The following is a 27,526-nucleotide window of genomic DNA, read 5'->3' as shown; positions in this document are numbered from 1 at the left end:
CACTACTAAAGTATTAAGCACCTTTCAAGAGAATTTATGTAAGGGACATTTGAAGACATTCGCTAATTCATTTTTTTAAAGCACACAGACAGATACCATAAATAGCTGTGCAGTTTATGAAGTTCTTGGACTCCCAGCATCACAGTGGTTTGGGGATTAATAGAGATTTCTGAATCAATTGGCCTGGCAGTAATAACAAAAGTGCTTCAGCACAATATAAGCTCATAAAAAGTCTCGGAATTGACCCTCCTAGTGTCTTAAAATACCTTCATCTGGTATTCGAGTGCCCCAGGCCAAGTACAATAGAAACGGTACAGCTCTCTGCCAGTAAGTTTGCAGACTTCCTTTGCTTCTTCCCGGCTCTGCTTCTGTTGTAAGCAACTTGGCTGTTTTCTTACACCGATGTGCAGTTTGAAGATTGCTCGACATGTGACCGAACCCTTCTTTCATTGTGTTGGTTCCCCCCACCGCCCCCGCAACTTGCTTTGTCATAGAATTATGTTTTGTTTTGTTCCCATTTCGACTGTGTAGAAATAATGCAGCATTTATCTCTTGATGAGGCAGTGAAAGGGTAAAGCGCAAAAGTGGGTGCAAGGATGGGAGAAATGTCTGGGGGGAGAGTTCACAGTGAAGGGTAGAGGCTAAGGTGTTCATGGCGGTTTGCTTGCTGTCCTGCGTTACTGGATGAGCACAGCAAGGTGCCTGGCTTTGTGAATTCAACACTCCTGACTAAATTGATCAAAGGCACTTATGTATTAGACTGTCAGATATACTGAGGTAGCTACACCCTTATTTGCAAGTCTGTCAGGTACAGCCAGGATCCCCTGGGGCTGTCAGAGGTTATGCTGCTGCCACCCGTTTCCTTTCCATATGCCCTCCATTGCAAACAGTCTTATACACACATACACACAAAATTATGTGCCTGCTACCCATGTTCCTGTCAACACCCTTGCTGGAACAAGGCCAAGAAGCTACTGCTTCTGCCTTTCGGATTTGGGGGCTTTATGATGGGGATGGAGAAGTGAACCCTGTTCTGTAGCTCTAATTGCTGTGTTTTATTAAGCACATATTAGAGCTATTATGTTGCTGTTCTGGTAGTGCACTTTAGTTATATACTATTTTCACTGTGCTTCTAGGCTGTAGGATAACATTCCTAGGCTGTTTAGACGTTCATCCGATATACCTGGCTACAGCTTTGGAAATGGGTGTATTTGGCTGGTGTGTGCACATACTTCTTAAGGAGCCCCTCCCTGTTCTTTTTGAACCAGCATAACTAGCAACAACGTCCAGACAATGTTGCCGTCTGCTAGGAGCAAGGTGATTTCTTTGCAGCCTTGCATTCCTTTGCCATAATGAGATCGGCAAGAAACCTCTCTCAGATGCCATTTTCCCTTGTTCATCTGGACCATATCTCAATCCTGCCTAGCCACTGATGAATGGTCACTCTGAGAGCAATCATACCAAAGTTGTCTGAAATGGATGAACGAACCAAGGCAGCTGATTTTTTTGCTTTCTGAAAGAGCTGTGTATGGTACTTGGATGTTAGCCCTTTCTCTGAGTTGTGCTGATGTCTATCCAACTTAGAGAAAGTTATGCATGTTTAACCATACAATTTTGCACATTTCATTGCCTGAGCCTATACGTGCTTATTCAGAAGTAAGCCTAAGTGAGATCGGTGGAACTCATTCTTTAATAAGACAGAAGACTTGAGCCCTTAAATTTCTGTGCGAGAGTGGATTCCATCCATTCTCATCTTGCTCTTTCTTGTATTTGTTTTAACATATTGGGCTATTTTTCACCATACGTATGTTACACAATATATACCAGGCCATAGTTTGCCTCCCCTCTTGGGAACACATTTGTTGTCTCTCTTTGAGAATTTCTAAAAGACTCATTCCTAATGTCTAAATGTACAAAACATGGTTTAAAACCAAGAAACTTTATTATAGAATTTGGAGGAAAAAAACATTATGCAAATATGGACATTTTGTGCAGAGCTCTCATTCAATGTACAGCACAGGCAAAAACTGGAATATCTCCCGCTCATAAGCCTTATATAACAATGTGATTTGTGCTCCAAGTGTTCCCAGTACAATTTCCAAGTTTTGGCTAGTCAAAATATACAAGGTGCTTCCCAGAAAACAGTTATCTCCATGTGATAAGACAGCAACTTTAAATTAAGCAAAATCCCTTTTGTATTAAAAAAAAAGGAAATAAAACCCCAGATATATGAATTGTGAATCTGCTCCGGCAATACAGTTAAGCAAGGAATTGGGCTGCAAGAGAAGAGTCCTTGGAAATGTTTTAAAAACTGATCATCATAATGAGTGGCGTGGTGATTTGAGAATGTGCATTTGCAACTATTGCATCTCTTCTGTGCATAGGGCTATTCCTTCCACCTTTTAACATATATCAAATGCTATATAATTTATAATTGCTGGCTGCTTCTGACATTCTACTGAGATTGTTTCTTCATAATCTCTCTGTGCCATTGGAATTCCCCTTGGCAGCATCCATTTTAACTGGTAGTGACTCAGTCTAAACTTCATTTCCACCCCCTCTCTCCTTTAGAAACTGTAGGCCATAAAATGTACTGAAGATTTCCTTGCTGTAACCTTCCTACCTCTGCCCTTCTTTCCCCATCAAAACTCTTCCCGGTCCCACTTTCTTTTGACAACATTTGCATCTGCCTGAGTTAATCTAAAACACACACTGAGATTACAGTTTGGGCATAAATAAAGCCAATCCCCCCCACCCCAGACCACTTGGCAAAAAATGCCAAGACAGCTCTCTGGTAATCATGAGTAGGACAGTGTTCTTGACCCTGCTTGGGCGCTGATGCAAGAGGCTCCCAATCCTGGTATGTGTTTGGCATCCTTCTGTAGAACCTTGTCATGAGAGAGGTGCAGAAGCTTTTGGCTGTGTTTGAAAGTCTTTGGGTCTGCTTCATTACTACTGCACGAGGCACCATCCGTGCATATAGCCCTTGCGTTTTCAGATCAGTGGTTGCACTTTGCTATTTAAAAGGTTTCCTTCTTTCCCCCCCTCCCCCATAGTCCCCCATGAAATGGTGGTGGTGTGGCCTTACTCAACATTGTTGTTGTCCCTCTGGGCTTTAAAGTCTGCTGGTCTAATCTTCATCTCGACTCTTTTCAAGGAATAGGTTTTGCCATGCCAGCCATACCAGGTGATACCATCTGTGCTCTTGTTGTGCTCGCCGTTGCGGTAATAAACCCCGTTCAGATTCGAGTCTGTGCAGCAGTTGTACCAGTAACCACCTTTCAAGAAGTAAAAAGATAGAATCACGTATCTGTCATCCTCTGTTGTCTTCTGAGACAGTGACTTTCAACCTTTCTGCCTTCAAGGAAACCTTTCTGTGGCAACTTGGGCTCAGAGAAATGCTTGCCCTGCAAAGAGTTCTCAGACTCACATTCAGTTCATGTAGAGCTCTGGCCAAGCTTGGGCCATGCAGTCACTTTGCCTGAACTGAAAGCAGGGCACAAAATACATCCAAATGCTCCTTTGCAGGGTGGTCCAGCAGTACAATCCTAAAGCAGAGTTATACCTATCTAGCAGTGCGATCCTAAGCAGAGTTACTCCAGTCTAAGCCCATTGAAATCAATGGGCTTAGACTGGAGTAACTATTCTTAGGATCGCACTGTAAGTCAATGATTTCCATTATTTGTCCGAGAGCTATGAAAGGATAAACTCAAGAGAAATCAAAATATTGTTAAGACAGAGCCTGGATATATTTTTATATATAAATACAAGGACCTGAACTGGCCTCTAGGGAAGCGACGGGGAGACAACATGGAAGAAACGAGGTTTTATAATATAGAATCTGGACATGCAAAATTGCTTGGACAATCCCTGGTATAGGAATGGGAGCCTGTGTGCCACTTACCTTTGCGCAATAGCGCACAGTGGTCCACACATTTGTCATTATCCTTGTCCTTGGTGCTGAAGGCTGTGTTGTTGTGGTATCTCATTGAGTCGTGTGGCGTGTTGCCGCTGTAGTTGGCCAGGAACAAGCGGTAGCTGTTTATCTCATTGCTCAGGGCGAAGTGGTTGTATTGAGCATAACGGACATTGCCATTCCAGTCCTGCCAGGTGAGAGCGAGGAAGCCATGAAGATGGAAATGCCTTCCGTTAACCATTTAGCTAGTTTGCCTGTTTCCTTGCAAACGGTTACAGCCTTCCTTTCAACATTTATCCATGCATTGTCTGTGAAGCAGCCTTCTTTCTTTTAAACTAATAATCATTTTTTAATTTTTTAAAATTTTGCTTAGTTTATACCCCAGGTTTGTTCCTAATGGAACCCAAAGGGGGTTACAGTATGGTCCTGTTCTCCGTTTTAAGCTCACAGCAGCCCTGTGAGGTAGGTTAGGCTGAGAGAGTGTGACTGGCTGAGGCTTCTGTAGCAACCTGTGCTGTTTTTGTGCTTCAAGCACCGTCATTTTGTGCATGAGGCTGGTATTCATTTAAATCGGGGCCCCTCCTGAATACTCAGGATGGGCATTCTTCTGCACAAGAGGCAGCAGTTAAAAATAGAATACAACCATTACAGAAAATTAAAATAGCTTAAAATAGGTAGATCTTGCCTCCGGCCTGGCAAATCCCCAAAGGGAAATAGATTTTTTAGTGTTGTGGCAGTCCCAAAATTGAAAAAGATCAAATCAAGCTTGATTTCTCCGTAGAAGCTAAAATGACAAAACTAAGGCTGTATTGTACTTTGCTAATATCATGAGAAGACAAGATTCTGTGGAAAAGTCAATAATACCAGGAAAAGTGGAAGGCAATAGGAAAAGAGGAAGACCTAAAACAAGATGGCCACGTCCTCCAGTTTGCAGGATCTGAGCAAGTCTGTTAATGGTAGGATGTTTTGGAGGTCTTTCATTCATAGGATCTCCATAGGTTGGAGGTGACTTGATGGCACATTACACACAGTCACAAAAAATGCCTCCTGTGTGGCCAAGCTATTTTGATCCTGCCTGAAGGGCCACATTAAGAAGAATAACTGAACTGGCATAGACCAGTCCTGAGAATTGTGCACACCTGTTGCTTCTTGGAGATGCTTTGGAAAGTTGCCTTCGGGCTGTTCCTCTCTCTAATGACAGAATGTTATGTTTGCCTCATGATACCCTAGGTTGGCCTTGTGTTTGAAACCATTCACTTGCCTCTAGCTCCACACGCAGCATGGTTGGGCGCCTAGAAAGCCGGTGGATGTGTTCATTTCCCAGCCAGAAGTCTCCCTGGATGCTGCCAAACCCTTGCTTATACTGTTTCCAGTCTCTGCTGAAGGAGCTCAGGCCCACTTTGCGCCTCTGGATGACAGTCCAGCCACCACCATCTGTCTCCATGTCACAGTAAACCTGGAGGCATGGAGGGAAATCAGCAGTTCCAATTAGTCAGCGAGGTTAAAATGCATTTCATTTTGCCAAGCCAGCATGACTGCTCAGAATGATTTGAACATGCTGTGCCCATTTTGTGTAATGACATCTACTGTCAGGTCAGCTATTTTTTTAACCCTCATGCATTTTGCTTTTCTGTTGTGGTGGCTCACCTTTGCAGCTTCCTCCTGGGTGTGAATCGCTTGACACCAAATCTGTTAAGGTTAAGATGCCAGATAAAAACTTGTCCATTCTCCCAGGACTGATTTGAAGGTCATCGTTTTTGAGGTTTTAATCAATTAGTTTATTGAATCCCCCAGTTTTATTTTTGCCTCACCTGACCTGGGTGGTCCAGGTTAGCCCAATCATAACCTGATTTTGGAAGCTAAGCAGGGTCAACCTTGGTTAGTACTTGGATTGGGGGGGCATCAAGCAAGTCCAAGGTCGCTACACAGAGCAGGCAATAGCAAACCACCTCTGCTCATCTCATGCCTTGAAAACCCTATGGGGTTGCCATAATTCGGCTGTGTCTTGATAGTACCTTACACACACATTTTTGCCTCTTAGTTTCATAATGTTGGCTTCTGAAAAAGATGGCTATATGCTGTGTATTTTTTTTTAGACTTGGTGATTATTATTCTTTGATTTTATTGTTAATTTTGTGCTGCTGCTTGCTATTTCTTTTGATTAATTTTTGCAAGCCACCTCTAGAGGTTTTTAGCTGAGGATGCAGGATAGAAACATCGTTTTCAGTGAATGAAATAATGCGTCATGATTCCTTACCTGCAGTTCTGGGGTTCCCAGGAATTCATCAGGGAGCAGCCTGTAAACGCCGGTAGTTCTGTAATTCCTCTGATAAAGGGATGAGCAGTCATAGACAGCATCTGCGTGAATGCAAAAAGGAATGGTTGGGCAGCACTCACTGGCATCTCGGTCACATTTCCCTTAGGAAGACCCAGAAGATTAGAGTTTGGAAGGAAGCTATGATGGCCAAAAGCAGAGAGAGGAGGAGTGTGAGATGGACGTCGCTTGTAGCTTTGGCTTGGTTGGCTTACTCAGGGGCACGTGGAGCACTGAAGCACCCTCTCCTTGTGGGTGGACACTGTCCTGTCTTGTGTGGGTTGATCTGCAAGGGGCTGTTTGGGTAGCATTGCTTTTATATCCTTGTGTTCTCTCTGTCATTCATGCATAGGGTCAAGCAGGGCTTTTTTTCAGCAGGAACGCGGTGGAACGGACTTCCGGCACCTCTTGAAAATGGTCACATGGCCAGTGGCCCCGCCCCCTGATCTCCAGACAGAGGGGAGTTTAGATTGTCCTCTGCGCCGAGTGGCGCGGAGGGCAATCTAAACTCCCCTCTGTCTGGAGATCAGGGGGCGGGGCCACCGGCCATGTGACCATTTTCAACGAGGGCGATTTAAACTTAAAAACTCCGTCCTTGTTCCGGCTGACCCAAAGTGACGTCGTTGTGCGGTCCTGAGTTCCACCACTGAGTTCCGCCACCTCTTTCCCCAGAAAAAAAGCCCCAGGTTCAAGTTTTTAGGTGCTAGATTGGCTGACTCTGCTGCGTAATACCAGAAGTCCAGTGCCGGGGAGGGTGTTGAGCATTCCAGCTGCTGTGATGAAGGCATTCCATTGTGGTTCCTTGCCAGGCTGTCCTTATACACGTTGGGAGGGGTTTCCTTGAGCCCCCTGAAGCCTTTAGAAATCCAGCAGAGATGGGCCTGGACAACATGTGTGGCCTCAAGGGAAATCTAGGCCCAGTGGGAAAGAGACAACGGGTGGCTTTAGCGTCCTGATCTGAATTCTCCCCCCCCCCCCCCCACCTTCCAAATCTATTCTAAAGGGATGGCAAGGTGACGAGCAAAATGCAGAAAACAGTTCAGCAACCAGTGGATCAAAGATGTATTTTGGAAACTGATATCAGGAAAGTGGCCCTGAACAAATCTCTATCCCCTAGTTTTGGGATCTCCTTATCTCTAAAACTGGATTCTTCTAAGGGTGAAGCACATCAGGTGCTGTATTGAGCACCGGTTCTGCTCCACCCAGAAACTTGCTACTTAAAAGAACCAGTTTCCATTTACTCATTTTAAGATTCCTCCTTGCCTCTTCAAACCATCTCAGAAAACTCCCACACTGGAATAAGGCAGGGTAGGCTGTGCACATTTGCCCCCCTTCAGACACGGATGTGTTGATCTGATAGGATAGCCAAGGCTGGAGCTAGCATGCCTGCTCCAATTGTGCAGTTGAGCCAAGTTAGCAAATCCAACATGTTTGGGCTGTTCATGGTCTATTTTCTGCATCAGAGGCTGCTCCTATTCGTCAGGTGCATTCTTGCTCTTGTGAGCATGTCAGCCTTCGGAAACCTTTGTTTCCTATCTGTGTAGGAAATAAACATCCAGCTGCTTCAAGCGGAGAGGCTGCTTCTGAGGATAATCTTATACATCCTGACAGCTTTAGCACCATGCAAGCTGAACTGTTTCCACCTGTTGGGATTTGGTGCCATCTGTGACTTCTTGGCATCTGGTGATTGAGGTCCTTATGTGGCCCTGCCTTCTGCATGTGCTGCTTTGTTCTACAAAGCCACATTGTGGTTTTACCTTGCCTCTAAGATCATTTGTTGATTGCTGTATTCAGTGGCTGTGGTTTAGGAACAGACCACGTAGAGGAGTGCTACCAGATCTCAGAAATTTTAAGTCCAGCAAAGGCCAATTCATGAGGTTCCCCGTGCAGCCAGTGGCTTGCACTGAAAATGGATTGAGAGGCTTGATTCTTGGTTTCCTTTAGAGCACAGATAACTAACTCAGGCATGTGTGGGCAAGCAGATTAGTAACATATTTGCGGGTTAGTAACCTTTGTCCTCTTACTTGCAAGGATGGTCCAAGGAGAAAAGGGGTGGTGTTGTCAACTATATTGCACCCAAGAGCATGTGTGTTCACACATCAAAGAATATACATTTCACATTCTCGCACTGACTTGTATTGGCATGCTCCCTCTCTCTCAGCCAAGCACCTCTTCTCCCCCTCCCCACGCGTTTTGGTCAGTGCACTGTCACTCCTTAGTTAAGGTCTGCCCGTGTTCTGTAGCTAGATTGATACATGAATGAAAAGTTAGAGAATTCAGCCAACCTCGCACCCATGGCTTTGTGTTTGCCACTTTTGCCTGAAGTAGCCCTTACCAGACAGTCACACCAAGACCTTGTTTTCACCCCCCCCCCCAATACAGGTACTGGTTCTGATTGCAAGCACATGGAAAAGGGTTTGCATGACTAGAATTCTCCTCTATGTATAAAAATGAACATCCTTGCATATTAAAAAAACTGTCTGGAAGAAGATTCTCTGTATCCCAACATTCTCCTGGACTTGCAAGATTTCAATCTGTAGGAATCTGTTTTTGCGAGGGAGCATTTAGTTGTATGAACAATCTGACGTGATGCCATCAGAAGCAAGCTGACTGCCTCAGTGGAAAGTAAGCCGCTTTTGTAATAAGCACAGTATTTGAAAGAGAAACTTTTAGAACCCCCGCAGGGTTCAGACATTACCTTTTATCAACAATGAAGCCAAAGTCTGTATCTTAAGACCATGTCAATGAAAAGAAATACTTTGCTGGATCAGATATCAGCATGTGGTTTTCAACATGGGGTATCTAGATACCATGTTAATTTCATCTCAACTTTCTTTTCAAAAGCTGTTTTCCTCTCCCAAAGGCAGTGAAATTGACATGAATCTGACTTTTGAAGTAACATTGAAAAAGTGTTATGATTCTGGGGTTTTGCTAACTTTAGAATTAGGATGGATGTAAACTAAACTTGTAGAGGTATTCAGCATACAGTGTTCAAAGGGACAGCTGTGTTCGCCTGGTACAGCAAAAATAACCAGGAGTTCTATGACTCCTTAAAAATGAACATATTTTCATTGTAGTGTAAGCCTGTGTAGACTAGAGAACACTTTATGAAGAAGATGCTCAGTTGGCAGACATACATATGTGGCTGTGGAGGGAGAAACTTTATAAGCAGCAGAGTCAACAAGTCATTCTCTGGTACTTATAATATTTCCCCCCTCCTTACGTGTCTACCAACTGAAAATCCATCTTATGAAGTGAGCTCTAGTCCCCACAGGTTTATGCCATGATAATAACCTACTAGTCTTTAAGGTGCCTCAAGACTCTTGTTTGTTTGAACCCATAGTTTATCCTAGATAACGGCAGTTTTTTAAACAACTTGCAGAATGTCTTTCTCAGTAAACACTTTAACTCTGAAAAGGTTCAGAAGTATCTTGTACCTATAAAAAACTTGGACTGCGATCTGCTTCCAAGGATGCACAAATGGGATTGGGTTGCACAAAGCTTTAAAGGAGCCCAAAACTACTGCTTTCCTTTAAAAATAGTGAACATTTAGGTGTACCCTTATCTACATGTTGATGTTCTACAGAGGCATTTTATTTTGGATCCCGTGCAGCTTTTTATGCAAATTAATCCATGTATTAGTTAAAATAAATTGCCTTTTAACAACAGAGCAAAGCAGTACATCTCACAGCTCAAAATCAGGTGTTGTGGGTTGTTTGGAAAATGCCTCTCCTGCTTTTAACAGTGGTTTTGTTACAACTTACAAGTAGCTTTCTTGGCTGAGGAGAGAGTTTTGAGTATTTAAATATATAACCTGACAGTGCTTCTCTACGCAGGGAGGGGACGGAGTAAGATATTTTAGGCAGATTTCACAGTACTGAAATTGCAAGCTCTGTTCTTGTTCTCCAAATCCAGTTCGCTATCCATGTCTACTCAAAAGTAAGTCCCACTTACTTCAGGTAGAACTTACTACCAAGTAGCTATGCATAGCCTTTACAACCCAAATCATCATTCTGGGCACGCAACCTGCCTGCCGAAGAATAATCCCCACTGATGGATGCAATTTGTGGCAGAAACTGAAGACCTCTTTGAAGTAGCCATTTCCTTTGCAAGCATGTTTTTGGAGGAATTCCCAGGGACCCCTGTGGAAAATATTACTTTCAAGACATTTAACAGGGAGAATTCATGAGCAGGAATATAATATGCTAGTCGCGGCTCTTTCTTGGGAAGAAAAATCCACGTGGATTTTTTTCAATACCAGTGTTATGACTGCCTTGGATATAATTTCAAAAGCTTACCCGCTGAGAAAATCGCTATGCCAGACCTGGCCCCAAGGGAGACATGTGAGCCGGTGGTTGGTTTTTCCTATCTACATTTATTAGCAGTGCGGTGATGGTACTGAGGGATTCCCTCCTTACCGGCAGATGTCTGTGTGACAGTTTGGGCTGCCTGGAGCTGCACGATTCCCAGCTGGCTGTTCATCTCCGAGTACTTCCCTTCCACCTCATGGAGGCGCAGGTCCATTTGCTTCAAGCTCCCTTCCAGCTCCATCACCTGCACGATGGCGTTCCCCATCTCGTCCTCCTGCTTCTTGCTCAGCTCCTCTATCAAGGTGGTCAGGTTGGCCACCTGCATCTTCAGCTCCTTCAGCTCCTCGCAGCAGCCTATGGCCTTGGCATTGCCACTGATCACCTTCCTCTTGGGAGGCTTCTGCAGCCAAGCTGGATATACAGCCAGAGAGATGGTTATTGCACATAACCAGGCCAGATGAGCGCTGACTGTACTCTGCATGCTTTTCCACCCCCTTGCTTCCAGCAACTGCTTGAGGAATTCCTGAATTCACCCCCAGCTAGAACTGGCTTTAGACTGAACTCTGCAGGTATGAAAGTCTCTGTAAGGACAGTTGCAAGCTAAAACTCTTGTTCTTGCTTGCTCTCTCTCTCTCTCTCTCTCTCTCTCTCTCTCTCTCTCTCTCTCTCTCTCTCTCTCAATGAACTAAGGCTCTTAAAGGTGAAGAATTCACTAGGAGTGTGCTTTTTAGAAGTGTGTGTGTCTGTCTCTCTCACACACACAACACAGCATCTTAAATATCCATCGCTGCTGTACCTCCACCCCTTGACAGCTGTTAAGCCACTCCCAATTCATCTGTTCATATCAGGTGAAACCAAGGCAGCTTGAGGGTTTTGTTTTTTTTAGGAAGGGGGAGGCTTTCCGTTCCAGGCATGCCATTTTTGCAGGTGGGAGAGAAGACTGAGGAAGTCATGGGATTTGCCAGTAACTGCATCCTATTGGATTTTAGCCTTCCGGATGACTAATACGCTGGCATGCTGAGGAAAGGAACAGAATTGTAAGCGCTGTAAAAGCGAAGGGTTCCACAGGCTTCATGATTGTGTAACAGGCTGGATAACTGCCCTCCCCAGTGAGGGTAATCCTGTTTCTAAGAGCACTTATTAAAAGCTAGCATGACTTGTACCTTGGGTATATTTTTCTGCGTATCTCAGTGGAAGAGATCAAAAGGCCAATTGGTTTGACATTCCTTATAACCTATCAGACCCCCATGCCTGAGCAAAGCCTAGGTCCTGTGAAACTTCATTGGGTACCACCGTTCAGTGGCAGTGTTGAAGACTGGGAGTAGCGTGGCATGTGACCAGTGGGAGCTTCCCAGCTTCTGCAACCACAACAGTCTGCTGTGCAGGTAACAGGCAGTAATAATATCTTACCTCTGTTGCTGTTAGTAAAACGGTATGATGCTTTAATGCCGTAACGCGGCTTAATAGTACATAAAGCCCAAACAGCAATATGAAACCACGTTAAACATCAGCAATAAAAGCCTGCAGCAATATGACTGCATTAGACCAAAAGTTATGAGATCTGCCTTTCAAATATTTTCATCCTGATTCTCCTCGAAAGGATTAAGGGTGATGTACACGGTGCTCTCATCCCCTATTTTAACCTCACAACAACTCTGTGAGGATAAGTTGTGCTGAAAGAATGACTGACCCATTTTCGCTCCATGAGCTTCATGGCTGAGTGAACATTCGAACTCAGAGCTTGCTGACCCTAGTCTGACAATAACCCCTACACCAGCTGTCTTCATATCTCTCCAGGTTTCTCTCAGGCTGACATTGTCACCATTATCACTCACACACACACACCAAACCAACTGTTGCTTTATTTTTTCTTTTTAAAGCAAATCGCTGCCAGACACCCAGACCACCTAGTAACCTTCCAAGAAAGGCACTAGTGGCATCCTTGGAGGATGGAGAAAAGGAGGGATCAGGGTGCACGTGAGCACCCTGGAATTTCAGCTTTCACTCCGCAGAGCTGTGCTCCTTGTATGCGCCTCTGGACTAGGGCTCCCTCTTTCTCATGACCTGAGATGCCACCAAATTCTGACACTCAGAAACAGCGAGCTTTTTCCTTCCAAAGCCAAGATTCATGGCTGCGGCAGATACTTGGCCTCTGTCTTGTTGTGCGCCCAGGCTGTGTTTTTAAGATCCCGTTGAGTAAATGAATTGCTTTGAAGAAATGCATAGGGCCTCAATGCAGGATGCTGCCCTTCTCTCCCCCCCCTTGACCTTTTTTATTCTCTCCGTAATCCTCTTTGAGTCCCCTCCCAGCCACAGTTTCTGTCCTTCCCAGGGGCAAATTCTTCTTTGTACTTCTTGTGATGAGAAACAGATTTGTTCAAATGGAAGGCCAAGTAGTGGAGTTTGCTGTTTTCCTAACTTGTCTTTGTTCCCCTGGAATCTCTCCTACTTGTAACCCTTCTCACCTTTGCTGAGACAGAACCAAGGGGAAGTTGTTGTTTCTGTGCTTGTTGGACTGGTTTGTGCATGTGTCTGTAGGCACTTGTGGTGCAGTTGAGGTGTCTCTTTGATAATTTTAAATAAAGCACTAGATAAAGTTCTACAGGTCCAATGGGGGTGGGTAAAGTGCCTCATCACCAGGATGCTTCCATTTCCTGCTAGTGACCTATTAATCTCTTGTCACTGACAAGGGTCTTTGAGCAGCTTTCTGTTTTTTTGCAACTAAGGATGCTCCCAGTTTCTCAGCCCTACTGTTTGAGTCAGAACTCTGTGTTTCATTTTCTCTTTGCCTCCTAATTGTAATGGCCGTTGGGCCCTACACAATAAACATTGCCTACCTTTTCAGTTTTTCTTTGCGCAAGTCAATCTTGCATGTCTTTTTGTGTGTGCCATTTTCTCTTGTGTGAAATTTTTCCTGTTGAATTGACATAGGTTTTATCATTCTTTTTTTTTGCATCAGGACATCTTAAATGGCATTAAAATGCCATAAAAGGGGGGGAAATGGAGAACACCAGCAGTGAAAATAGGCAAAATGAAAAGACTCATGACAGCAACAGTTCAAAACGAAAAGAAACCAAATAGGGCATATCCGTGCGCCCGAGATCCAATGTTTTCATTTAGCAATAGAGAACTCATGCTGGGAGAGTGTAGCTTGCTTGAGGCCTGCTAGTGAGTATGTGGGGTGGAGCTTGGATCTTGCTTTGATGTACATCCTCTTCGCCAGCCCATACTGAATATTCCATCCCTTTGGCCGGCCAGTCTGAAGCCTCCAGTTTTATGTCTGTACAGCCGAAGATGTTACATAAAAGAACCAGTCTGAAAGGAGCTGTGTTTTTTCCACTTTAGATTAAGTTTATTGGCAATTGCTATTTTCCTTTTACTGTTTTATCTTTCACAGGACAGCAACTACCCCCCTCCCAAAGCCCCAAATTCTGTTTTATGAGTTGATGAGAGGATTCCTGAGTTTCATGAAAACCAGCATAAATTTTACATTTATGACTGGGAAGATGATGAAAGCGTAAGGCAGATGTCATTTTCTCTGCTTAACGTGTCTTAAGACATCAGAGCTATTTTTGCACATCTGCGGAGAACTGTAGAACTGGCTTTCTATAAGGATTAGATTTGGTGCAGAGGTGGTGGCTTCAGTTTTTTCATTATACAGGCTTTGCAAATTCTTTTAAAATATAAAAAGGGCATTGAATCTATATATAATGATAAAGTACACACCTGTTCCTGTGGCACATAAAGTACACACCTGTTCCTGTGGCACATAAAGTACACGCCTGTTCCTGTGGCACATACTGTACCTCTTATGTGAGGGTTCAGATCAAACTGAAGCACAGTGTAGGGAGAAAGCTGCAAAAACTGTAGTGAAATGATTCGCCACAAAGAATGCACCCAGAGGGACAGTGAAGGCTGGTGCCACAGAATTGAAATGTGCACCTGTGCATTCATAGCCTAACAAAATGGGACTGTTGGGGAGGCAGACATGCGTATTCCTAGTTCTTATGAGAGAAACAGTGCCTTAATGGACACAGGGTTAGGGTTAGTCTTCAGTGGTCCAATAAAGGAGAGAGACTGGGGTTTATGTTTTCACAGGCTTCAATTTGTAGTTAACTAATACGCCATTTTTTAAAAAGAAGCTGCAGGGGCTCCCTTGATTCCTTTTCTGTTTTATTTCTTCTGGAAAAAGAGAACAGCTTCCCCAGATCTATATGCATGTGAAGAAAAACATCCACCTCTTTCTTACCAGCTTGCTTGTTATGAACCTTGGCACTTGCTGTTTGAGTCAGCGGTGCCTCTGCCCAATCAGAATATTGGTCCCTTGGGTGATTTACGTGAGCCTTCATAATATCCTCCCCTCTTTTGTCGGGCATAAAGTGGAAAAAAGTCTTGTAATTTCTTAAGAATGTCATAGAATTCAGGTGCTCGGCCATCTGATTAAGGGTGAGAGCCAGAGTATGCTGTGCTGTTGCTCACAGAGGCAGAAACTGAATTTCTGAGAAATGAGAATGGAGGGAATGCTCCCCTGGAATCTTTGAAAATGTGTTTTGAAGGTCCACAACCCTGCTTGGAAGCCAGTTGACTAAACAGTTAGTCACAGGCTTCTAGGAAAGTATGTGTTCTTTCCCATCTGCTTTTGTACCATTCCAATTTCAGAAGACAACATCATTGTTTTGAAGTAACTCTCCTCCTCCTGTCAAACAAAATATTCCAGTCACTGATAGTAGACCTGGTTTCATAACCTGTCAATAGGCCGTCGATGATAGTTGATCTTCTCTACAAAACCAAAACGAAAGGCAGGCACACATACAACATGTGAGTGTTGCAGCAGAAACCCAGAGGAGCCCACCTTACACAGACTGTTAAAAAGAGACTCTTCTTTCTTGTTGATCAAATTGCAGAGCACTTTTAATGAGGAATTTGCTTTCCCGTCATTATTTGCTAAAATTGACCAGGTGATGTCTAATATTCTATTTAAATTCAGTTCCATGCCCCGTATTTATCCTTTTGAATACATTCCTCAGAACAATTTCAGATGTGACAGAAGGGGGAAGGGGTGCGGGATGTGCAACTGACTCATGTTTCCTGCTCCCGGCATCTCTCTGTCTGGTTGCAAATTAATCTTGTAAGCTGGGTCTTCACCAGAGAGATGTGCAAAATTGATTCGGAATGAGATGGATTAGCATACAGAACAGGAAGAGTGCTGACTACATTTCTTATTGCCCCTGCCCTCCCACAGAGCTAGATCTGAAGCATCCTAACTCTGCATCTTTGGGATTAGCATCTTCCCAGAAGTCTGAGAACTTCTTTCGAGCAAATGCTTATGAAATGCCAGGGACATTCACAAGAGCAGCCAAATATTTCTTGCACCCTCTCCATTCATTACAGCAGGGCTTGTATATTTGAAGTTCTTGGTGGATTTCTGAATCTGCATTGAAGCCACGTTTGGGTCAATTATTCCGCAAACCAAAATATTTATCATAAAAACTGCAATCATTGCTAACTGATCTCCAGTCTACTGAGGGAAGAAAAAAGTTTTTTTAAAAAAAGATGTTAAAAGCATTGAGTCTCCTTCTTTCTCCCTTCCCAGGGTTTAAGGACAAGTTCCATCTTATTCAGTCTTGTTTGAAGTACAAAATATTTCATCTTGTTCACCCCTGTTTAAGTTGAAAGAGAGATGCCCCACTAGTCAGTGGCAGCAGTAATTATGGAAAAGGGAAAAAAGAGATAATGGCCAATTTGTCAGTAGGTGTTGACAAGAGAGATAAAGTTGGAAGTAATTAACTGTCTGACGTGCTGGGAGTGATGCGCTTGCCAACAGAGATCTTTGGACTGCAAAGTGTGACTGCAGTTTATCAATTTTACAACACTCTGATGACTAGCTCTTGCTTGGGGAAGAAAGCAGCTTGCGTTCCACCTCCCTCCCTAGAAGACCAGAAGTTTATCTCTGAAGTCCGTTGTAGAGACAACTGTTAGTCAATAACATTGATGTTAGCCGTAATTGGAAGGCCGTTCGGAATCTAGGGCTGGCAGAGGAGAAGGAGAACGCTCTTTACAACAAGAACAGATAACCTGGCTTTTGTTACCCTTCTGCCCTGTTTCTGTATAATCCAAGATGGCAGTCTTCATCTACAACCTCTGGGAAGGTATTTTAGCCAACAAGACCTTGGCGTATGGATCCCAATCACAGCTGAGTACAAACACATCAGTATGGAGTCAAGAGTTATAGAGAACTCTTTTCGGTGTTCAAAATACTTCATGAGAATGTAAGAACATGGCTGGGCCACATCAAGAGTCCATCTAGTCCAATGTCCAGTTTCCACTTCTAGCCAACCAGATGCCTCTAGGTAACTCATAAGTAGAGCATAAAGCTAACATCTCTCACTGTTGCCCCAAGCAGTTGTATTCTGGGATATCTGCACTATGATCAACACACTGCTTTACCGAGAGAGTTGAAGAGTTTGTGTGTATGTGTAAAGCTGTCTGAACGTTACTTTGTCTAAACTAGAAAAGCATGGTTGGAACTCTAAATAAGGTCCTTTGCTACCTTTTTTTGTTTGGGAAGAAAAACCACTGTTGCAGCCTTGCTTTGAACACTTTATTCTTATTCATTGTGGGAGAAATTATGAGTTAGAAGGAGCAATAAAATGAGCTTTGCAAAATCCCAGGCACCCATAAAAAAAGTCATAATGAAAAAGAGGCACATATGGTGGGGAGGACTGAGCTCTCCCCCACCGCCCCACATTGATGAGAGCCTTTCTGGCAACTCATAAACCCAGTGTGACATCGAATCTCTTCAAAGGATCACAGCTTTTTCACTCTGCTGTACAGGTGTGCCAAGGTTCACAGGGGACCAACTTGGCTTGCACATCTCCAAGACAGCAGAGTAAGGGAGGAAGTATTTTGTTCTACTGGGTTAATATGCTGCTATTGTGGCATTGCCAAGAGAGGGACTTGCAGACACCAAGAACTGTGGCCAATGGCATTCTTGTGTCACAGTGTAGAGCCCCAGGGGTCTCAAACTCCTAACCCTGGGAACTAAAACCCAGCGCCTTTACTCCCTGCACGCCACCACGGGCAAAGCACCATCCCACAGGAGGTCAGTCTGGGAACTGCAGCCTAGGCCAGCCCAGTTTATGTGGCTGGCTGCAGATTTGGTTGAACGCACAGGCAGCACCAGGTTTCTAGCATTCATAGTTTTCCCTTTCTGTTCTTTCTAGTAATTTGCACTACTGATTTCCTTCAGTTTCTGGGCAGCCCGAAAGCCCCAGGAACATACTTTGAAAGCCACTAGTGTAGAGAATGGGGAGTGGGCACCATTGTGAGAAGACTGTAGTGTTTAGGAGAGACTAACAAGGGGTGTTACTTGCTACTATGCCACACATCTGGGGGAACTTGCTACTTTCTCCAGGTGAATAGCAGATTATGCAATTGAGCCTTCTGTTATAAAGTGTTAATTTCCTTTTCCGACCATATGGGAATTTAGCTTGAGAGTGCTAAAGCTTCTAATTCTTCTTTGGAATTTGCTGCCTTTCTAAAAAAAAGTAGGGGCAAATGGTGCTTCAGCCCATCAAAGGAAGCCTAAAACATTCATGGCTGGTATTTTGATAGCTAAAAGGGCTTGCATGCGTGGGTGATCAGGAGGACGAACATGCTGAGGGGAGGAAGCTCTAGATTAAGGGGAAAGCAGCTCGGAGGAAATTAAAACAGAATAAAATAACACATGTGAGCCTTGGTGAACTCCCTTGCCAGTCCCTCTGTGAAATCACATGGCAGCAGCAGAAGCAGCATTTGGGGAACAGGCTGGTTGCTGTCTGGGAAAGTAGCTAAAGCAAAGGGACAGGAGAGTCCTGCTGTAAATGGGTACCAGCCATATCTGAATGCCCAGCATTGGCTTCTCATCTTCAGAAGCCACCTGAGGGTTGCAGCAGTTGTCCACGAATACCCGTCACTGCACAGCGATGTTCACCCATGCCTTCTGTCTTTCGGGAATGCTTTCCATGGTGGTTTGTCTGCCAAGGAAGCCCTGCACGTTTACTTGCAGATCTCTTACATGATGGATTTGGGGTGGGTGGGTACTAGGCCCTATGGAGCGCTGGTCAAGTCTTCGGGGCTTCCTCATAGTGGTTTGCATTAGCTGAGTACATTGGTACTCCCAGTGCTTTTCAGCAGGTGCCTAGGGCAAGGAAAGGTCTGCAGAGGCGGTCAGGCTGTTCTTCAGGGAAGCTCTTTGTCTACCAGAATTGATCTTCTCATTGAAACTTGGTGATGTAAACAATAGCCCTGTGCAGTTTGCTTTTATAGTGTTAAATACACTATAACACACATCAAACATCGCCAGCTGGCTATTTCTTCTTCAGTTTACTCAAACTACGAATTCTAGTATGAGAGAGAATAACACAGACTGGGCTTACTGTACTTAGTAGGTAACAACAACAACAACAACAACATTTGATTTATATACCACCCTTCAGGACAGCTGAGTGCCCACTTAGAGCGGTCTACAAAGTGTGTAATTATTATCCCCACAACAACAAAAACCCTGTGAGGTAAGTGGGGCTGAGAGAGCTCCTAGAAGCTGTGCCTGACCCAAGGTCACCCAGCTGGCTTTAAGTGGAGGAGTGAGGGATCAAACCTGGCTCTCCAGATTAGAGTCCTGCCGCTCTTACCCACTACACCAAACTGGCTGTATTGTTCACCAGTATCTTAGTAGACATCGAACGCCTTAAATGTTGTTCTTTTTGTTCTTCTTCTTTTCCATTCCCAGCATTAACAATAAACTGCAACAGCCTGAGGCAGCATCTGGGGTACTGGAATATGCCATGAAACACTTTGGGGAGCTGGTGAGTAATCTCTCTTTTGCCTTGTCTTGAATGAGAGTGAGTGCGCAGCCCTTCCTGGTGCCAGGGACTTCATAGAACAGGAAAGGTCTGAATTAAGGCATATTTCCTGGCAGTTGTGCCAAAATAGATTTGCACATTACTCTGTCCAGTGGGTGTTAAGAGACCATTGTAGTGCCCATCAGGCAGTGACACTTTTTTCTAGTTATCAATCAGGTCTTTCAATCCTTTCTTTTGGAAACCAGTTTTCCTAAGTGTACTGTAGATTGGCGATGAACCATTAATGGAGTGGGTTGAGTTGGGATTCATCATTTAGGCTGCTTTTTGTTTCTGTACGAAACTGTTTTGCCCTGCAGTTGTGGAGACTGCGATCTACACGCAGCAGTTCCCTTGCAATTCACCTGTCTTTGGCACTTCGAGGGTTCCTGTCCCATTGCAGTTGATGATGACCAAACTTTTTTTCCTTTAATGAACCTGAGCGGGTCCCCGCAAGTTCTCTTTCCTTTGGACTTGCACGAGCTTCGAAGCAGCCTTCCTGTGGAGACGCAGAGGGAACTATTTCCAGGCCGGAGCTGTAACTTCTCACGTGGAGGGCACTGATGCTGTGTGTAGCTTTATCCAGCCTGCAGGCCATCAAAAAATCCGCTGCTTGGCATACGTCGCGGCAAGAACTGCCAAGGGCTGAGCAGAAAAGAACATTGGCCTGGAGCCCAAGTTGAGGGGCAGGGAAACAGAAAATCTAGAAGGATTCCAAGTGCCGTTTTATTACTTTTATTAATACCTTGAAGCGGAGACTACGTAAAGAAGCAAGCAGTTGGAGAAAAAGTGGCCAGCTCGAATGCCGTGCTCAGTTGGCACTTTTTAAAAAAAATGTCTTTTGAAGAGTCGGGGGCTAAGGCCGTTATAAGGCTTTCAGAATCCATCCCTGCTGCATAGTGTCCCAACTCCAGTCAGACCACATCACTGCAGGCTTGGCCATTAGCTTTGTCATTCCCAAGCTTCATCCCTGCTGCTTTTGTTTGAATGTATTGATGTGACTCGGGTTTTGGAGCTGGTGGGGGATCCGGCAAAGAGGGGGATGTTCTGCTTCTCTCACAGTGGTCTCCCACCATCGTTTTTCACGCTAAGCATAATTGGCATGTGGTGTTCGTTGCCATATGAGGTCACCATGGCCTAAAGCACAACGTTCCAAGAAGAAGAAGAAGATGATTTTTTTCAGTAGCTGTTTAGGCATGATAGCTAGTCTCACAGATTGATTATGGATCCAGAGGAGTGAGCCGTGTGAGTCCGTAGTAGCAAAATAGCAAAGAGTCCAGTAGCACCTTTAAGACTAACCAACTTTACTGTAGCATAAGCTTTCGAGAACCACAGCTCTCTTCGTCAGATTGATTATGTGCAGTCTTAAGCAGACTGACATCTTTCCATGCCCAGTGACTTCAGTGGACTTAGAAGATGTAGCTTGAGGATGGCACTGTGTGTGAGAGATCTGTGCACCAGCAAGTCTCCTATCCAGATCTTATCTCTGTCAGGAGCTTGTGCATGCGACCACTTCCTAACCTCAGCACCTCTGTGCCTGCCCCCACCTCCCCACACATCTGCAATAACAGTAAGCAGACTTGGAGCTGGGAATTGAAAGCTGTTACGAGAGACAGTTGCTTCCCTTGGTGCAGACACCTGTTGCTCTCCTCTCAGCATTACGTCTGGACAAAAATGTTTGGCCGTTCTTTGAAACAATACACAAACCTTACTAGAGGCAAAAAGTAAGATGTGTTCCTATCAAGTGTGGAGATTCCTTCCTTCAAACTGCCCTCAACTCGTTGAGAAAACATATCACCAACCTTACAGGATTTACTCTGAAGTTCAATTTGAATATTATTGTTGTTATGTGGTGTTATCACAGTCCCCTAGATGTTTGGGCTGGATTTGGGGGGGGGGGAGAGACAATTACCAACTTGGACTTTATCCAAGAATCTAGGAGTCAGTGAGGTATCAGCTTAGTATGTGGCTGGCTATTATTATTGCTGTTGTTGAGAGCTAGAAGCACAGCCTCAGTATTCATAGGGACTGCATTTCTGCTAGGCAGATGCTGGAATTGGTATTGCTATTGCAGTCTGGCTGGCTGCTGTCAGATACCCAAATTCTGAGCCTGATGAGACCAGTTGCAATTTGAATTTAAATCTAAACAAGAAAGTTTTGTGGCACTTTGTTTATATGTTTGTTTACTTAGAGCATTTTTCTCCAGAACTAATCTCAGGGCAATTACAACGATGATAGAAGTATACAATTTAAAAATCCATTAAAAATAACAAACGCGTGTAATTAAAAATTTGGTAGTAGCGTTCAGCCCTTCTGAATAATTCTGCCTGGCACAGCTTGTGCAGTCTCAACAAAGTGGAAGTCTTCTTAAAGCTGATGAATTCTCTAAAACAGGAGTAGCCACTGAGAAGGCCATAGACCTAGCAGCAACTGTCCTATGGGACGGAATAAGCAATAGGTCCTGATTTGAAAAGCAGAGCTCTTGTGCAGGTTAATATTCATGAACCACAGCCCACTCAGTCAGATGCCAGAAGCCGTGTTAGTCTGTGTAGTCATGGGTAGCCATGTTAGTCTGTAGCTGTAGAAAAAAGCAAGAGTCCAGTAGGGTATGAGTTTTTGTGAGTCACAGCTCTCTTCTTCAGGTAATATATTATCCATATTTATCCACAAAATTTTAAACTTTTGCCTCTCTAACCTGTTGTTTCAAGGGCAGCTTTGCCTCCCAAACATAACCACAATACTATTCTCTTCATTATTAGGATATTTCTGTGTCGCCTCTTCAGAGTCCTGCTGAAGGCAGGTTACAGTTAAAACCATGTAACAATATAAAAATAAGCTCTGGGGCATAAACAGTGTAAAAACTACCCATAAAACAGAAGCAGGCCATTTTAAAAGTTGGTAAGCTAAGACCTCTGATGAAAGGCCTGGGTAAAAAGATGTGTTTTGGCCTGGTGCCTAAAAGAAAGCAAAGTAGGGTCCAGGTGAGCCTCAAGGGGGAGGGCATTCCAGAGGTGAGGTGCCATTACAGAAAGTGCCCTGTCTCTAAGCTGCCACCTGCTTCACTTCGGAAGGTGGGGCACAGAGAGCAGGCTTGATAGGCAGATCTTCACCGGCAAGCTAGTTTTGCACTCTAGATTATTTATTAAGGTTAGAAGCTTGTAGGCCCTGACCTGGGCAGCCCAGGCAAACCCAATCTCATCAGATCTCAGAAGCTAAGCAGAGTCGGCCTTGGTTAGTAATTGGATGGGAGACCTCCAGCAGAGACCGGAATTGCAAAGACAGGCAATGGCAAACCACCTCTGTTAGTCTCTTGCCATGACAACCCCACCAGGGTCACCATAAGTCAGCTATGACCTGACAGCACTGTCCACCACCTCCAGAAGCATCTAGGGTTTTTTTTAAAAAAGGCTTAAACTTATGATTAAGTATTTATGCAATTAATAAAGAGTATTTATGCAATTAATACTCTTATTTAAGAAAAAGTTAATAGTCTTTCGAATCAAGAATGCCAAATACTGGTCAGGCTCTTTCATCCCCTTTTTATTTATGGCCAACCTTATTTTTCCACCTCTTCTTCTCCCCCATAATACCCTTAACAGACCTACTGGCATCATGTATGTGGGGCAGTACAACTTCTGAGGAGGTTTCTGTGTCTTAGGCCCTCCTCCCTCCTCACATTAAAAACTGCTGTTTCATCCGATTCTTTGCTTTTTTCCTGCCACAGGAAATCCAGGCAACCTGGTATGAGAAACTGCACGAGTGGGAAGATGCTCTGGTGTCCTATGACAAAAAGATGGACACAAACAAGGATGACCCGGAGCTGATGCTGGGGCGCATGCGTTGCCTGGAAGCTCTAGGGGAATGGTAAGAGGAGGCCTGGGGCCTTGTGTCTTTCTAGCCACCCACTTCCACCCATCCTTGGTCCATTTCCACAACACTTAAACAATTCAGTAATTGCACGCTTCTGACTCACTTGTCCATGTGCATGATCCTGAAGGAAGCCTGTCTGTTGCACTCAAGAAAGAATATTTGGCTACTAAGATAACAGAGTACCTACCGACCCCAAGACAGCACATCATTGCTGCTGAGATTGCCAGTCACCACATGGAATGCAGGGTGAGAGTCAGCATGGAATAGTGGTTCCAGTGATGAGAGGGAGTCCTTGCAACAGCTACAAAAGTGAACTCGCGAAAGCTGGACTGTTCCCTACGTCGCAGACATCCACTTCTTCTCCTTGGCAATCAATCTTTATTTGTGAAGCTGTGACCCAAACTATTAAACCTAGTAGTATTTTTAAAACCAGTTTTGGTAGACCAGTCCCTCAGCATGGGCTGTTGGATCGGATGACAGCAACAACAGAAATAATATAACCGTAACAATTAGGACAATGTCCATGAGAACAACAGAGAGGGCAGGGTAAGCAATCAAAGTGAGGGATGGGAAGAAACACTTCACCAGCAGAGATCCAGAGGAGTCAGCCGTGTTAGTCTGTAGTTGAAAAGTAGTAAAAAGTCCAGTAGCACCTTTAAGACTAACCAACTTTATTGAGGCATAAGCTTTCGAGAGCCACATGCATCTGGCAAAGAGAGCTGTAGTTCTCGAAAGCTTATGCCTCAATAAAGTTGGTTAGTCTTAAAGGTGCTACTGGACTTTTTACCAACAAAGAGAACCAACAGAACCACACCCTTCACATGCCTTTAGATCGGCTGAGGAGGCCCCTCCTAGAGTGCACATTCTAAAGTAAGGCCTGTGCCCGGGTCTTAGAGCACAAATAGGTTGCCACCTTTCTTAAAGAATCTGTGCCCCAGAGATGCCTTCCATGCTCGCTGCTTACCAAGCATTGGGAGATAGGCTTAAATCTTGTCTTTTGTGCAGGACTTCCCTGATTAACTGTAGCTTGTTTGTTGATAACCTACCTGTGGAACTCAAGGCAGTGTAAAGAGAGGGTGTGTGTGTGTCTCCCATTCTGGCATTAACCAGACTTGGATCCACTTGGCTTAAGCACGGCAGCTGTATCCATGTGCCTTCCAACCATATACCCTTTAATAATTATGAATTTAAATTAATTGTGAGTTTATTCCACTTATATTTGCTAATTGCTTTGACACTGAATGCTTTTGCAAGAGAGCAGGGTAACATTTTGGGTGAGGAATAGTTAAAATATCTGTCACCATATCCTATGGAAGCCAGATACAGCTTGCTGAGGGACTTGCGAGGAGGATCACACAAAAGGAAAAGAAAATTTGGGCAGGGTGTACTGTGCAGGCTCATGTGGCTAAAGCCCTTGGGCAATCTGTAACATGCAGGTTTTTAAATGTGTGCCTTTGGTGTGTGGGGGTGGGGGATGACTATGCTTTCTGGAGACAAATTGGAGAAGACAAGTTCTGGGTAATGCAGCGTGCAGTTTCTCCCCAGAGGGCCCAGCAAATCCACGAAAGCTGTGCCAAAATGGCAAAAGTCTCTTGTCGTTGATCCTGTGTTTTGATGGGTCCTGAAGTGAACCCACGTTGATGGCACGTGGAGGGGGGCGGAATCTTTGTCCGTTTAAGTCACTGTGTTAGTAGACAAACCAAGCAGCATAGAGATTGCTCAGAGGCTGTCCATGAGGCTCCAGTTCATCCTGTGTTTTTGCACCTTTCTGCATCCTGATGTGCTTTGAAGAAGAAGGAAGGAGGAAGAAGAGCCATTTGGCTGAGAGGCATAGAAAATCGTCCAGCGAGTTTGCACTCCTGTTTTTCTACCTACAGGGTCCTCTGAGCAGCTAATGGCATGTTTAAAAGCAGCACTATCTCGATTCAAAGCTACGAAAAAGCCAGCAGATCAAGTTGTTAAGCAATTTGCAACAACCAAACGTGACCCCAAAAGTCTCAGAAAAGGGGAGCTTTGGCACCGATCTATTATATGCTTTAGACGCTCACTCTTGTGCACAAGCTAAGTCAAAAGAAAACAGGAATGCGTAAGGGCAGGCCCTGTGCAGGAGCCCTGTTGCTGGGGCTTGAAGAGCCCTTTGCCCAGGTTTTGGCTTTTGTAGAGGAAAGCCCGTGAGTACAGCCAATGTTGCTAGCTCTTGTTTAGCTGAAGACATGCCTGTCTTGAAAATTCATTGTGCAGCTGCTGTAATTCCACTGGGCAACCTGTTCTGTATTGTATGTGCAGTAATCCCCCACTGAAAGGGAAAGTGATTACTGCTTGCTGTTCCTTGTATCTGTCTATGGGGTTCTTAAAAAGGGAAACCTCATGCTTATCAAGGCAAATGATAAAGCGGTGGCCAAACGTGCTTGCCTAGCCCTGAAAATCTGACATCAAACTGGAGCAGGAGTCCACGGAAGCGGATTTTCATCAACGTAACTTGCTCATGTTTTTCTTCCTAGGGGTCAGCTCCACCAACAATGCTGTGAAAAATGGACCTTGGTGAATGATGAAACCCAAGCCAAAATGGCTCGGATGGCAGCAGCTGCTGCCTGGGGTTTAGGTAACCATGCTGAGAAACATACTATTATTGTTGCCGTTTTACAACGTGTGTAAGAGAGAAAATCTCTTTTGCTGACATTTGGAATGCACCAGCACTGAGGACTGTGCCGGCCTGCTGTGCTTTCCATGATACATTTGGTTCCCTGAAAATCTTGTTGCCGCCAGAGTAAAATCCTGCTGTTCTCCTGCAGACCAACACACCTTCCTATCTGAAACCTGTGTGTGTGTGTTTGATTCTGTGGCCATAGGTCCCTAGGCAAATATCAAACCTCCCAGTGCGCATAAGCTCCAAAGATCTGTATAGGACAGTCAACGTGTGATGAATTATACATTTTTTAAGCAGTCCATTGCAGGCCAGATATTTGAACCCAGGTCTGAGTCAGACACTTTGGTCTCTCTGCTATCATAAAATTGAAGGCTGAAGGCTACTCTTTACTCTGGTATATACGCCTCTGTTGGGTTGTGGCCGTCATGCCTCTCTTTCCTCCACTGTCTCAAGATCCCCAGCATGCTTTTAGGCTCAGTTTTGCCCAGCCCAGGGGCACCAGTCATGAGCAGTTACTTTGCTGATCCAGCAACATCTCAGTGTTGGAGATGAATTTCCTAGTTAGGAGAGCAGGAGAAATAGTCTGGGGAGGCGGTAGATTCTCCTCCCCTTGGGGAAGCTTCAAGAAGAGGCTGGCCAGGTTTCTGTCATAATTCTTTGTTAGGGTGGGCTAGATAGAAGTAGACTAGAGTTAGGCTAGGCTTGACCATCCCATTGGACCCTTCCCCACTGTGGCTGCTTATGTGGACTGCATCTGTCCCTATAGGTCAGTGGGATAGCATGGAGGAATACACCTGCATGATTCCAAGAGATACCCATGACGGCGCCTTCTATCGGGCTGTGCTGGCCCTGCATCAGGACCTCTTTTCATTGGCCCAGCAGGTAAGTGTTGGAACCTTCATGATCGCTCTTCTGAAAGCTATTCAGTCACCTCCAGCAAATGGGCGTTGTATTTCGTCCTCGTTTAGCCTGCCTCATTTTAGTCATGTGTAGCTGTTTCCTTTTGACTTGCCATGGCCATGCCTGTTGTCTTTTTGTTTTTGTGGTTCTCTGAACCTCCATGTTTAGAGGCAGTTTATCTTAACCAGGAGACTGAGGACTGAGAAAAGAGCTTGAATACATGAAGTTGCTTTGCAGCAAGTCAGTTTCTCAGTATTGTCTGCTCTGACTGGCAGCTGCTCTCTGGGGTCATACGAACAGAAAGGTCTTTCCCAGCATGTACCAGCTACTCTGCCATGGTCATAAAGTTTGCCCTGTCCCTAACCAAGTCATTATGCTACTGTGATTGGCTGGAGGGTTAGGCTAAGACTTGAAAGGCACAATTTCAAATCATGACGCTCCCTGGTGTATGGAGGTGCCGGGGAAAAGTTTTCATACAAGGCAGTGCTCTGGTATGGAGCCACTGCTTTTTCAAAGAGCGTCAAGACCGAGGGAACATTTGGTTCTGGATCTCCAAGATATGATACTCTTAACTCCTAAACCACGCAGTAGCATAAAAGCCAACTTCATGGTTGAGGGGGGAGGTGTGCTCAGGGGTTCTTTGCAGATTTCCTTGGTGATCATATGATACTGCCTTCTAATGAGTCAGTC

At 44.6% G+C, this 27,526-nt stretch overlaps 2 protein-coding genes across 4 annotated transcripts in view; one reads left to right on the top strand and one right to left on the bottom strand.

Moving 5' to 3' along the window:
- MTOR (mechanistic target of rapamycin kinase) overlaps positions 1–27,526 on the top strand; it is a 99,893-nt gene that overhangs the window by 40,560 nt on the left and 31,807 nt on the right. For all 3 annotated transcript variants that reach the window (XM_055001100.1, XM_055001101.1, XM_055001099.1), the window contains 4 exons: positions 19,311–19,386; positions 23,144–23,283; positions 25,791–25,891; positions 26,703–26,818. In XM_055001100.1, coding sequence (XP_054857075.1) covers positions 19,311–19,386; positions 23,144–23,283; positions 25,791–25,891; positions 26,703–26,818 — 433 coding nt within the window. The remainder of the gene's footprint in view (positions 1–19,310; positions 19,387–23,143; positions 23,284–25,790; positions 25,892–26,702; positions 26,819–27,526) is intronic.
- On the bottom strand, positions 1,967–11,055 carry ANGPTL7 (angiopoietin like 7). Its single transcript, XM_055001102.1, has 5 exons — positions 10,649–11,055; positions 6,174–6,274; positions 5,178–5,372; positions 3,905–4,103; positions 1,967–3,278 (listed from the first exon to the last, which is right to left on the bottom strand). The coding sequence occupies exons 1-5, from the start codon at positions 11,019–11,021 to the stop codon at positions 3,085–3,087; spliced, it is 1,062 nt and encodes a 353-aa protein (XP_054857077.1). The 5' UTR covers positions 11,022–11,055; the 3' UTR covers positions 1,967–3,084.

This window comes from Eublepharis macularius, chromosome 17, assembly GCF_028583425.1.
Source record: "Eublepharis macularius isolate TG4126 chromosome 17, MPM_Emac_v1.0, whole genome shotgun sequence".
Classification (NCBI taxonomy): Eukaryota; Metazoa; Chordata; class Lepidosauria; order Squamata; family Eublepharidae; genus Eublepharis; species Eublepharis macularius.
This window is presented reverse-complemented; position numbering and strand designations above follow the sequence as displayed.

Excerpts from the sequence above, each read along its gene's own strand:
- ANGPTL7 (XM_055001102.1), bottom strand. The coding sequence starts at position 11,021 with ATGCAGAGTACAGTCAGCGCTCATCTGGCCTGGTTATGTGCAATAACC. Across the intron at positions 4,104-5,177 it reads TGCTGCGTGTGGAGCTAGAG|GACTGGAATGGCAATGTCCG; the intron begins GCAAGTGAATGG and ends CTCACCTGGCAG. Across the intron at positions 3,279-3,904 it reads CTGTGCGCTATTGCGCAAAG|GTGGTTACTGGTACAACTGC; the intron begins GTAAGTGGCACA and ends ACTTCTTGAAAG.